The 13,214-nt window shown below is 42.8% G+C and overlaps 2 protein-coding genes across 2 annotated transcripts in view; one reads left to right on the forward strand and one right to left on the reverse strand.

The window, feature by feature from the left end:
- LOC142258776 (uncharacterized) overlaps positions 1-13,214 on the forward strand; it is a 296,846-nt gene that overhangs the window by 97,785 nt on the left and 185,847 nt on the right. The gene's annotated exons all lie outside the window — the stretch shown is intronic.
- LOC142258777 (uncharacterized) lies at positions 1,788-8,909 on the reverse strand. The gene is made up of 5 exons (XM_075331376.1): positions 8,834-8,909; positions 8,525-8,704; positions 8,320-8,443; positions 8,123-8,236; positions 1,788-5,792 (listed from the first exon to the last, which is right to left on the reverse strand). Exons 1-5 carry the CDS (start codon positions 8,903-8,905, stop codon positions 3,844-3,846), a joined length of 2,439 nt encoding a protein of 812 aa, XP_075187491.1. The 5' UTR covers positions 8,906-8,909; the 3' UTR covers positions 1,788-3,843.

The raw sequence follows: 13,214 nt of genomic DNA on the forward strand, positions 1-13,214 counted from the left end.
CAAGGTTATACACAGCTTATGGAGATTGAGGATACATGGCTGCAGGTTTATTAGTTCTCTAGTGATAATCCTCTAACGATAATACTGTGATTTTTATCAAAACTACAGCAAGCAGCCCAGTAAACGACACATCATTGGAATCAGAGTCCCTGTCTGTCACGGGTGACAGACAATCCTGTGGTGTCCGACTATAGAAAGCCACAGCGTCTGGCTGTGCAAAATTGTCCCGGACTTTCTATTTTTGCTGCTGTCAGTATTCAGTTTACTAGGTATCTCCTCTGCTGGATTTTCATCCTTTTCCCTTTAGGACCCAGCAGAGCTCCCCTTCCCTTCAGCTTGTAATTATCTGAAATTCCCCTTGGGTTTAAATACTCTCATTTTGCCTGGACTTCTGCTGGTGATATTCAATTCCTTCACAAGCTCTGAATGCAAGCAGGCGGCTTGCATGCATCAGTAGGATTGTAACTGTTCTTTACTGAACTTCTTACTGAGTCATTTAGAGATGCGTTGTTTGTTGTTTTCCCTTGTTTATTATCCCTGTGAGTCCTTTAGTACCTGGTGAGGTTGACGCAGAGCTCATCGCAATTGCTCCCTACGTAGGGTCCAGATCAGGCTCAGATTAAGGTCAGATATCCGTCTCGGTGAATAGGTGCAGAATCTATCTAGGGCGGTGAGGGAACCCAGGGCCCAGCAGTAGGCACTATCTCCCCCTTTCATAGACATAGGATTTCCCTTCCCTTTTGCCGTTCACTTGGTACTTCCCCGTACCTAGCGTGACACTGTCTTAATGTTATTCTGACTTTTAATTAAGTGGTAAACACAGAATGACAGAATCCATTAAATTCACAAAACCCCAGCATAGGTATCATAAATGTTACTTACTCTTCACGAAGAGATAGACCCCTTTCAGTTCTGGTCTCTTCTACACCCATAATCTAAACTGTGTGGGCAAAGATTAGAGAACCTGAGTAGTAAAGTTTGATGTTTGTATCAAATACAGACTTTGTAAAAAAAAAATAATCAGTGTTCGAATTCGGAGATCGGGTTCATTATGTATCCTAACCACTCGATCTATCATCGGTGTGCCTCCTTGTGCCATGCTAGAAATATTACTCCCTTCAGGGACTGGAGTGAGATTTCTGGCATAGGGAACACCACAGCTCGTCACGAATTAAAGAAGTTGTGGTGTTAAGCCCCCGTCCCACCTAAGTTTTGCCAATTTTAGAGTGAAAATGCCAAATCTTGGCACAACTTTCCAAGTGCTTGTGACAGGTTTTTTTTGGCATAAAAGCTTTGATAATTTGGGAACAGAGCGTCTTAACAACTTCCACATATCTAGGCTGCAGTGTGATTCAATTCTCCCCTATTTTTGTGTGAAATGTCTACAGTTCTGCGCCAACTCCAGAGGCTCTGAGACAAAAATCATCACATCTAGACAATAGAGAAAGCTAGGCAGGAAGAATATATATTTACACGCATTTATTAACAAAACAACAAGTTTTGAAATGCAATTATATACAATGTGATATACTTTAGAGTTCCTATCTCCAATCTGGGGCTGTGCTTTTCAGTAAATAAAGCAGTGGGCAACCTGAGATTAGTAAATTATCTAAATATAATCCAGTATCAAAACCTTTCACAAATGTTCCTAAAGGCTCTCAAAAAGGCTAACAGTGTGCCAGCTAAAAAAGAAAATGAATATTCACTGCTCCCCACGCCATAATCCCGCCCAATTCTAGGCAATGAAGCCAGCGCCAACCAAGAAGTAGGCGGTATTATTAGCATGGGGAGCAGCGAATATTCATTCTCTTTAATATCGGGTACACATGATTACGAAGCCGCCTGATTACTGCTATGACTGGGCGATCACGTGTGTCTACTATTAGACATTGAATATTCACTGCTCTCCAAACCCATAATCCCGGCTGTGGGGAGCAGTGAATATTCTGGCAGCTTACTGAAAGAAAATGTCCGTAGAGTTTGAGAGCTAAGAAGACGTTGTAGACAATCCGTTCCAAGCAAAGACTGAAGTTTATTCCGAGATAGCAACAGAGCAGATAAGACAGGTTAGCGGCAGGATGACACACGCAGGTGTCTGGCAGAACAGCAGAATTAGCAACAGATGAAGAAGAAGAAGTGTCCCCCGAAAGGCATGTGGGGCTCTTATACATGTTAGACAAAGGAAAGCTCATACTGCAGAGAAAGGCGTATACGTTGGAGAACAAAGAATATAATGATACATCATGACATTATTTACGAGCATTGCGGTATAAACGTATTGGATTCCTATGGGCCTCCATGATACTTTTCACTAGTTCAGCCATGTCGTCATTGCTGACATTTCTGATCCCTGAAGGCGCCTCTAATCACATAACTCTTCACACACTGACAACTCTATTGATAACTGATTTTTTTTATCAATTCAATACACCTGCTATTCATGACGACACATCACCATCTATCAACTGACGCAATTGTATTCTTCTATTCGATTTAACCTTTTTTGTACATTTCCTTATACTTGCTAATTACACTGATGTCATCTCTATCTCCTCTCTGGGGGGAGAACTCTAGCCAGTGCAGCTCATTAGCTGCAAAGTTAGTTTGCTCAAGTCTTCCCAAGATGGCTGTTAGATACAACATGACTGCTCAGCACATTATGGCTGACTACTCTCTAACACTTACGTCTGCGTGTAACTGGGGGCACTTACTGGCAGTAATGTCATGCACTTCTCCGCTTACATGGTGAAGTCACTTGCCAGCATCAGAAGAGAACACCGTGCACTGGGAGAGCGGAGGGATGGGGAGTATAATCATTTCTTTTATAATAATATAATAATAAAGTTTTATTTCTATAGCGCCAACATATTCCGCAGCGCTTTACAATTCAGAGGGGACATGTACAGACAATTTGAGACAATACAAAATAACAAAATTAAGATACCAGGAGGAGTGAGGGCCCTGCTCGTAAGCTTACAGTCTATGAGGAAATAGGGGAGAAACAAAAAGTGATTTTCTTATGTGTGCAGCGTGATGGGGAAATATATACAAGAATGGGCCCGAGAGGAGGGCTAAATATACAAGAATGGAGACATATATACTAGGACAAGAATCATATATACCAGGATGGGGATCATATATACCAGGATGGGATAAAGATGGGCAACATATATACCAGGATGGATATTGGATATACAGTATACATGAGGATGGGAGACACATCAACAGTACAAGGGGCCCAGGATGGGTGACATCAGTAAAGAATTGGGGGATTTTATCCCAGTAACAGTGTCAGCAGCAGATTCCCCCCCCCCCCCCCATAACAGTGAATCATGACCACAGTTTTTGTGTCAATCTTTTTCCTTATATTCCTTCTTCAAAACCTAGGTGTGTCTTATGGTCCAAAAAATACAATAAGTTTAAAAATAAATAAAATGGTTCTTTTCCTCACAAATTCTTACTTGAGTAATTGTAGCCAATTTTTTTTATAAAACCCTTTGAATTATAGTACATCATGATGGCTTCTCCTGTGTGGATCATCGGACAACAGGAACTGATTAGTCTTAAAAAAATTTGGCAAATTCTGAAAGCAAGAATGGCTGCTCCGCTCTGTTGGTTTTCTGATGGTCGGCAAGACTTGATTTACCAATTAAACATTTCAATTATTCACAACATGAAAAAGGTTCCTTCCCGGTGCGGCTTCTTCACATGTTTAACAAGACCTGATTTACTAGTAAAACATTGCCCACATTCTGAACCTGAAAATACGTTCTCCCATGTGTGAATTTTCTTATGTCTAACAAATTCTGATTTCTGACTAACACATTTCCCACACTCTGAACATTAAAATGGATTGTCCTCTGTGTGAGATCTTTGATGCCTAACAACATGTGCATTCCGAATAAAACATTTCCCACATTCTGAACATGAAAATGGCTTCTCCCCTGTGTGAGATCTTTGATGCACAACAAGATGTGATTTCTCAATAAAACATTTTCCACATTCTGAACATGAAAATGGCTTCTCCCCTGTGTGAATTTTATGATGTCTAACTTCATTTGATTTACTAGTAAAACATTGCCCACATTCTGAACATGAAAATGGCTTCTCGCCTGTGTGAGATCTTTGATGCACAACAAGATCTGATTTCTGAATATAAAATTTCCCACATTCTGAACATGAAAATACGTTCTCCCCTGTGTGAATTTTCTGATGTCTAACAAATTCTGATTTCTGACTAAAACTTTTCCCACACTCTGAACATGAAAATGGATTGTCCCCTGTGTGCTTTTTATGATGTCTAACAAGATGTGACATCTGAATAAAACATTTCCCACATTCTGAACATGAAAATGGCTTCTCCCCTGTGTGAGATCTTTGATGCCTAACAAGATCTGCTTTCTGGATAAAACATTTTCCACATTCTGAACATGAAAATGGCTTCTCTCCTGTGTGAGATCTTTGATGCACAACAAGAGCTGATTTCTGAATAAAACATTTCCCACATTCTGAACATGAAAATGGCTTCTCCCCTGTGTGAGATCTTTGATGCATAACAAGAACTGATTTCGCAATAAAACATTTCCCACATTCTGAACATGAAAATACATTCTCCCCTGTGTGAGATCTTTGATGCACAACAAGATGTGATTTCTCAATAAAACATTTCCCACATTCTGAACATGAAAATGGCTTCTCCCCTGTGTGAATTTTATGATGTCTAACTTTTTTTGATTTACTAGTAAAACATTGCCCACATTCTGAACATGAAAATGGCTTCTCGCCTGTGTGAGATCTTTGATGCATAACAAGATCTGATTTCTGAATATAAAATTTCCCACATTCTGAACATGAAAATACGTTCTCCCCTGTGTGAATTTTCTGATGTCTAACAAATTCTGATTTCTGACTAAAACTTTTCCCACACTCTGAACAAGAAAATGGATTGTCCCCTGTGTGATTTTTATGATGTCTAACAAGATGTGACATCTGAATAAAACATTTCCCACATTCTGAACATGAAAATGGCTTCTCCCCTGTGTGAGATCTTTGATGCTTAACAAGATCTGCTTTCTGGATAAAACATTTTCCACATTCTGAACATGAAAATGGCTTCTCTCCTGTGTGAGATCTTTGATGCATAACAAGAGCTGATTTCTGAATAAAACATTTCCCACATTCTGAACATGAAAATGGCTTCTCCCCTGTGTGAGATCTTTGATGCATAACAAGAACTGATTTCGCAATAAAACATTTCCCACACTCTGAACATGAAAATACATTCTCCCCTGTGTGAATTTTCTGATGTCTAACAAATTCTGATTTCTGACTAAAACATTTCCCACACTTTGAACATGAAAATGGTTTCTCCCCTGTGTGAATTTTCTGATGTCTAACAAGGTGTGATTTCTGAAAAAAACATTTTCCACATTCTGAGCATGAAAATGGCTTCTTCCGAGTGTGATATTTTTGATGGTCAAGAAGATGTGATTTCCTGGTAAAACATTTCCCACATTTTAAACATGAAAATGGCTTCTCTCTTGTAGGAACTGTTTCATCAGTTTCATATTCCACATCCCTTCTGAAACTTTTATTCTGCTTACAATTCTGTGATAAATGGGAATTTTGGGCTTGTTTGAAAAACTCAGATAATAGAGCTTTCCGAGGAAGGACTGGATTTATATCTGGGACAACAGCATGCTCTTCATATGTATCATGTGGATTACTTTCATCATCTGTTATAAATTCTGAAGATATTAGAGGTCCATCTGAACTTCCAATACAGTCATCTGCTAAAAATAAACACAAAGTTATTAATATCATTAAAAATTATCTTGAAAGTACATTTATTTTTTTAAACCATAACATCAGAAATTAAATTAGGGAAAAAATATTCTGAATCTGTTGTCCAATATTGAGATCTAAAGGCCCCTTTACAAGCTACGATTTTTCTGACGATATGTCGTCGGGGGTCACGGTTTTCATAGTTAACGACGTCGTTGCGTGTGACACCTACGTTCGAATCCGAACGATCTTAAAAATAGCGAAAATCGTTGATCGTTGACAAGATGTTCAGTTTCAAAATATTGTTCATCGTTTGGAACGCAGCAGACATATTGTTACGTTTGACACCCTGCCAACGACGAACAACATCCATACGACCGCCTTGGTCAAACAATATATCGCTGAACGATGTAGCGTCGTTTGTGAGATAGGTACGTGTGGCTGCTAGAAAATGACCTATGAGCGATCTCGGCAAATTGGAGTAACGATCTGGGCGTGTCACATCGCTAACAAGATCGCTAGCGATATCGTTTTGTGTAAAGCGGCCTTAAGATTTACATCTTTGTTAATTTGGCTCTCCCATTCCTAGCACCAGTTCTCTGGAATGTGCTACAGTAAATAATCTGATTGATTGTCACAATGTGACTGCAGGATAATGAGGGATAGGGGGCTCCTATACTGTCCCTCACTATAGGGGACCCTAAGCTATTCCTAACCTCTGGATTACCCCTGAAGATGGAGATGCCGAAGTCTCGTGCATTACTAGTCTCCTGACTAGATCTAATCTGTGATCTCCAAGGGAAGCAAGGGGCAGGATTATGATGGAAATACAGATTAAGACAAACGGGACACATTGCAAACTCACAAAAATAAACAGTGATAGGCTAAGGAGAAAAGCAAGAGCAGGAAGGCAGCAACAAAAATGACAACAAGGGTTAACACCGCAACAGCTCACAGTAATAATGCACAAAAAAACACCCATAGGTCTGGATCACAACACCTCACCAGATCAGTATAGGTAAACTATAGCTGGCATTAATGAAATAGTCCAGCCAACATATACAGAACGGGAGCAAACAATACTTTCTCCTCTACAGCATGTGATCACAGACATTAACAAGCAGCCCAGCAGAGAATAACTCTTACTAGCCTGCCCAAGCCTGTGGTTTGACGCCTGCGTCTCCCTGTGCTGCTCACAGACAGCAGAGAAGTTAACATGCATTGCAGAGTACCAGAATCTATCATTTCCACAGATACTGACGCTGCCATGACAGTTGGCAAAACCTGCAAACATCTCCTTGAAACATTGATCCAGAACATAGACAATTTCAAAGAGGTTTTTTTCGAAGACGAAAATAAAATAGAGACTGTAACGCTGATAGGCCGCGTTACAGTCTCTATTTTATTTTCGTCTTCGAAAAAAACCTCTTTGGCTTAGGCTTTGTAACCAAAGCAGGTAGCAGGGTCTTGCAGCCTGTACAGATAAACATCAGGGTTCAAATTCATCAAGACCGGTGATGTACACTGAAAAATGACATCAGGGACTGGAGTGAGATTTCTGCCACAGGGAACACCGCAGTTTGTTATGAATTAGAGAAGCGGTGGCATCGCACCCTTGTTCTGGCCAAGCTCTGCCTATTTTGGCAAAGCTGGTTAAAATTGTCGTGAACACACACAGACACACCAGCCTGTCTCCTCTTCAGCTTTAGACTACTCCAAATGAGATGTTTGGTCACATGACGTGATGTCAAAATGGTCCTTAAGCAGTCCTATAATTGGCATATAAACACTGGGGCCCCTGAGAGAAAGGGGGCCCTGTGCAATTGCCCAGTTTGCTCTCCCTTTCCCCTAATGACAGTCCTGCATGCCAGCATGTCTCCTGTTCAGTTCTTTTAGACTCCTGCAATTAAGAGACCTTTGGTAACATCAAGTCACATGACTTTGAAGCCATCAAAGGTCCTTAAACAATCAATCTCAAAATACAACTGATGGGGTCTTTAAGAGAGTGGGGTCTTGAGAATTTGCACAGTTTGACTCCTCCCAACGCTGGCCCTGACTGTAACTAGGGCTTATTTATGGAGTAGAGCTTATATTTCAAGCATTCTTCAAAGATCCCATAAAATTGTGCTAAGTGTTATTTTTGGACTATGTTTAATTTTCAGCGAAACGGTATTTATGAACCCTCTGCAGGTCTTTGAGTTGCCATCATAACAACATAGAGGAGGCACTAGAAACAAACAGAAGGAAAGACAATACAGTTGAAAAAAAAACAGAGCAGAAAGCCTAAAAATGTAAACACAAAATTAGTGCAGAAAGAAAATGAGTAGATATTTCTTACAGGATAGAGCTGGAGGAGACACATCCTGAGGAACATCGGGGTCTTCTTGTTTACAGTCCTGTGGGAGAAGAGGACGGGGACATCTCTCTGGTGTTGTCCTCTTACTGGATAGACCTGGAGGAGACACATACAGGGACTGAATTCATTCCTTACATACAGATAATTATAGGCTGTGTGTATTTAGTCCTGTCTATTACCTGGTGATGTGAGGGGCTGGGGATCCTCCATCATGACGTCCTTGTACAGATCTTTGTGTCCTTCTAAATACTCATACTCCTCCATGGAGAAATAGACGGTGACGTCCTGACACCTTATAGGAACCTGACACATACAATGATACCGTCACCCCCGATCCCTTCATAGCGTTACTGTATAATGTCCCAGCATTCCCAGCAGTGTCACCTCTCCAGTCAGCAGCTCAATCATCTTGTAGGTGAGTTCTAGGATCTTCTGGTCATTGATGTCCTCATGTATCGGGGGGTGAGGTGGAGGCCCCGTGAGTGGGTTCAGGGGTCTTCCCCATCCCTCAGACACAGGGGCCTGACAGCGCTCACTAGAGGTCTTCTTCACTACTGTGTAATCCTGGTTATGGAGAGACACAGTAATAAATCTCACTCCAGACATTTCCAGAGTCCTCACCTCTCCAGTTCTGTCCATCTGTTATTCCCATAGATAAGAATGGTGTAATGTGACGTCATCAGAATCTCTCACCTCTCCAGTAAGCCGGAAGAGGATCTCTAGGGTGAGGTGTAATATCCTCTCCGCCATCTTGTCCCTGTCCATATCCATCCTGGACAGGAAATTTTCTGAAAACAGAATAATATCACTGAAGGATCCGATATTGTAAGGACCTGAATGGGAAGGAGATGAGCCGATATGTAAAATTAATGGAGATAATAATGGAGGGAAGATATCATTTGGGTAGGAAAAAAAAATTTCAACATGAAATGAAGTAGCAAAACCGACCCATAAAAGTATTGCACCTAAAATGGTATCAATGAAAACGTCGGCTCATCAAGCAAAAAATAAGTCCTCACTCAACTCCGATGTCGGAAAATGGAGACACAAACAGATTTTTTAATGTTTTGGGTTTTTTTTTTACAAAAGTCTGATTTTTATTCACTACTAGAGATGGGTGAACCTGGAGTTCGGTGTTCGGTACAAACTCAGACTTTTCCAAGATAGTAAAGTTCAGGTTTGGAGTTCGGGGGATTTACGTCTGCAAACCACTCTCATATTATCAGATGTATTGTGCACCAAGAAATAAAACTGAAAAAACCCGCCCTCCCCTGTTAGTGATGTGTTTATGGCTGCATGTGGGCGGAGACCCGAACTGCCAATCAGTGACTTCAAATAAAGTTCAGGTCAAGTCCAAGTCCAGAACCGATCTATACAAATGTTCAGCTGGACCAGCAGAAGCCGAACGTCCACGGGTCCGCTCATCTCTAGTCACCACTGAGATAATAAGAAATGTCTGATATTGCCGTAATCACACTGACCTGGAGAATCACGCTGACCGCTCACTTCCAGCACATCGTCAATGGCGTAAAAACAATAAAAGATGGAATTTGTTTTTTCACCCTTTCACAGCACTTTGAATTTTTACTTAATTTCCAGTAGATTTTATGGTAAAATTAAAAACTAAGTCATTTAAAGAAAAAAAAAAAAAAAAGCAACTAAAAAAAATCCTTCATAACAGTTTACAATGCGCCCATTGTATCGTTCGTAGAAATGAGCATCCGACGAATAACAGGCTATTCGCGATATTCGGTATCCGATGAATAAAAGAACATCCGCTCCAATACTTTCATTTACATTTCTGACATCCTGGCGCCTGTTTTCCAGCCAATGAACACATCTGATGTTGTTTACCCTCACAGTAATGCCACAGCCATCTTTGTTGTGGTGTTACTGTGATTGGCTCGGCCGCACAGCGTCTTGGGGGCTATATACGCCAGCGGCCATTTTGTGATCACGCAGTCATAGGGAGCTGGCGGTGTAGATAGACTGTATTGAGTGCAGGAGAGCGTTCTTAGATCAACTAATAAATAATCCTTGTAAGGGCTGAAGACTGTGTCCAGTAGCTGCTAGCGGCTCCATAAAATCGCCAAATCACAAATCTGTGAATGCAGAACCAGCTATAGGGCTCTCTCTGTCTGTCCGTCGGTCTCTCTCTGTCTGTCTGTCTCTCCCTCTCCGCTCCTGTCTCATACTCACTGATCACTGACCGATCACCAGTACGGCTCTGCACGGCTGTCACACTGCTCTGGTGTCTTCTCCAGCTTTTGAAAATGCCGCTCATTATTCCATCTCGCATTCACTGCTTCCCCCGCCCACCAGCGCCTCTGATTGGTTGCATTCAGACGAGCCCCCACATTAAGTGACAAGTCTCACTGCAACCAATCACAGCCGCCGGTGGGCGGGTCTATGTAGTGCAGTAAAATAAATAAATAAATAATTTTAAAAAAATGGCGTGCAGCCCCCCCACTTTTGATACCAGCCAAGGTAAAGCCACACGGCTGAAGGCTGGTATTCTCAGGATGGGGATCCCCACCAGCCTAAAATTATCACCCAGCAGCCGCCTGGAATTGCCGCATCCATTAGATGCGACAGTCCCGGGACTCTACTCGGCTCATCCCAAATTGCCCTGGTGCGGTGGCAATCGGGGTAATAAGGAGTTAATGGCAGCCCATAGCTACCACTAAGTCCTAGGTTAATCATGGCAGGCATCTGAGACACCCCCATGATTAACCTACAAGTTAAAGAAAATAAACACATACACCCAAAAAATCCTTTATTTGGAATAAAAGCCGGAAAAAAAACAAAAACACCCTCTATCACCACTTTATTAAAATCCCCAAATACCCCTCCAGGTCCGACGTAATTCACACGAGGTCCCATGACGCATCCAGCTCTGCTACATGAAGATGACAGGAGTAGCCGTAGAACATCGCCGCTCACTCTGAGCTCCACAGAGCAACTGATGTGAGCCGCGATGCTATCAGCGATGACGTCACTCAGGTTAGCCGTGGCCACCGCTCTGAGGAAGAGGACTCAAGCTGGCCGCGGGTAACCTGAGTGACGGCACCGCTGATCGCACGGCTCACTTCAGTCACTCAGGTGATTTACAGTCACCGGTGAATCCTTCACCTGTGATCACAAATCAGACAGAGCCACGCAATGACAATGAAGTCAGGTGATGTTCATCCGAGTTTATTCTGATCGGCAGCCAGCCATGCTCTATGGGGATGTAGCAGAGCTGAGTGGGACCGCACTGTCAAAAATGCATCTAAAATGCATTCAAAATGCATCCAAAACGTATCATTTTGGATGCTTTTTGAAATGCACATGCAGTGTAAAGGCTGCTTTACACCAGAAGATCTATCGTGCGATAGATCGTCGGGGTCACGGTTTTTGTGACACACATCCGGCATCGCTTGCGACGTCGGCCTGTGTGACACCTCCTAGCGACGCAGTATCACTCACAAATCGTGAGTCATGTACTGGTCGCTAGGTTTCATAATATCGTTTAATTTAATTGTTCATCGTTTTCGGGGTAGCACACGCCGCTCCGTGTGACACCCTGGGAACGATGAACATCGCTTACCCGCGACCCGTGTCTCCCGCGGAAGGAAGGAGGTGGGCGGGATGTTTACATCCCGCTCATCTCTGCCCCTCCGCTTCTATTGGCCGGCGGCCGTGTGACGTCGCTGTGACGCCGAACGTCCCTCCCACTCCAGGAAGTGGACGTTCGCCGCCCACAGCGATGTCGGACGGGAGGTAAGTATGTGTGAAGAGGGGTAGCCGACTTTGTGCGACACGGGCAGCTATTTGCCCGTGACGCAAAAAGGATGGGGGGCGGGTACGATCGATTGTGAAATCGCACAATCGGTCATACCGTGTAAAGCAGCCTTAAAGCATGACAAAAGGGAACGTGAATGAGCAGAGCTGCAGTGTAAAGCATGACAAAAGGAAACATGAATGAGGAGAGAGACAGACAGACAGAGAGAGAGAGAGAGAGACCAGGCATGATTCCAGATTATTTCCAACCTTCTACAGGCTGTGCCCATACTGTTTCTGCCTTTTCCCATCAATTTCAGCCTTTTCCTCAGTCACTACAGGTCATCGTTAGGTCCAACATGAAATTATTCGAGTTTCCCATAGACTTACATTGGGTGTCGAATATTCGCGAATACTCAAATAGGTACGATCTATTCGTCGGATATTCGTCGAAGCGGATATTTTGGTGTTCGATCATCCCTAATCATTGGGCTTTACTCTCCTCCTCCTCCATGTCATTCTGAGGCACTAAATTCAAATTTTCAGAGGGCCTGCATTTGTCAAGAAACCTGAGTTTGGTGAGGGCCCTGAGGTGGCCCAGTAACGTACATTTTGGAGGGACTGCTCTTACATATACATTTGGGCGGTGCCTCCCTCAATGAGACTCAGATAGTGGAATACATATTCCATAGCAGTTTACAATGCGCCCATTGTAGCATTGGGCTTTACCCTCCTCCTCCTCAAATTTCCCAGTCTGGAATGTAAACGTGTGTGTAAACCAGAAGAGCGAGAGCAGATTCTATCTTGAATGGCAGACAATAAGGCCTCTTCACATTTCTCAAGCAGCAACAAATTTTCCACGACCATACAGTCTACTGTGAATACACAGAAGGCTGGTCCATCCAATCCTCAACCTGGTCCTCCTTCCTCCCCCCATCATCAGTCACAGGAGACATATGACCCCAAGCTTGGCCACTCTGAGGATCTGTTTTGTATGTATCCTTTGGTTGGCTCTGGCCTCTCACCGTGCAGCATTCAAGAGGGATGAGAAGAGGTGGTGTGAGTTGAGTATTTGAGAACCTACGGCCAGAAGAAAGCCACTTTGAGGAACCTGATTTACTGTCTCCAGAGGTGGAGAATGATGATGATGAGACACAGTTGCCATCAGAGCAGCCTACAATCTCAACTGGGAAGGAGGATGATATGAAGACGAGGTGGTCCATGATGAGTCCACTGATCTGACCTGTACCGTTGACATGCATAGCCAGCACAGCAACACAGAGGATGATGGATATGTAGCACCAACACAGGC

The sequence above is a fragment of the Anomaloglossus baeobatrachus genome (genome assembly GCF_048569485.1).
Source record: "Anomaloglossus baeobatrachus isolate aAnoBae1 chromosome 5 unlocalized genomic scaffold, aAnoBae1.hap1 SUPER_5_unloc_10, whole genome shotgun sequence".
NCBI lineage: Eukaryota > Metazoa > Chordata > Amphibia > Anura > Aromobatidae > Anomaloglossus > Anomaloglossus baeobatrachus.

Excerpts from the sequence above, each read along its gene's own strand:
- LOC142258777 (XM_075331376.1), bottom strand. The coding sequence starts at position 8,905 with ATGGACAGGGACAAGATGGCGGAGAGGATATTACACCTCACCCTAGAG. Across the intron at positions 8,237-8,319 it reads CCAGCCCCTCACATCACCAG|GTCTATCCAGTAAGAGGACA; the intron begins GTAATAGACAGG and ends TGTCTCCTCCAG. Across the intron at positions 5,793-8,122 it reads GTCTCCTCCAGCTCTATCCT|CAGATGACTGTATTGGAAGT; the intron begins GTAAGAAATATC and ends GTTTATTTTTAG.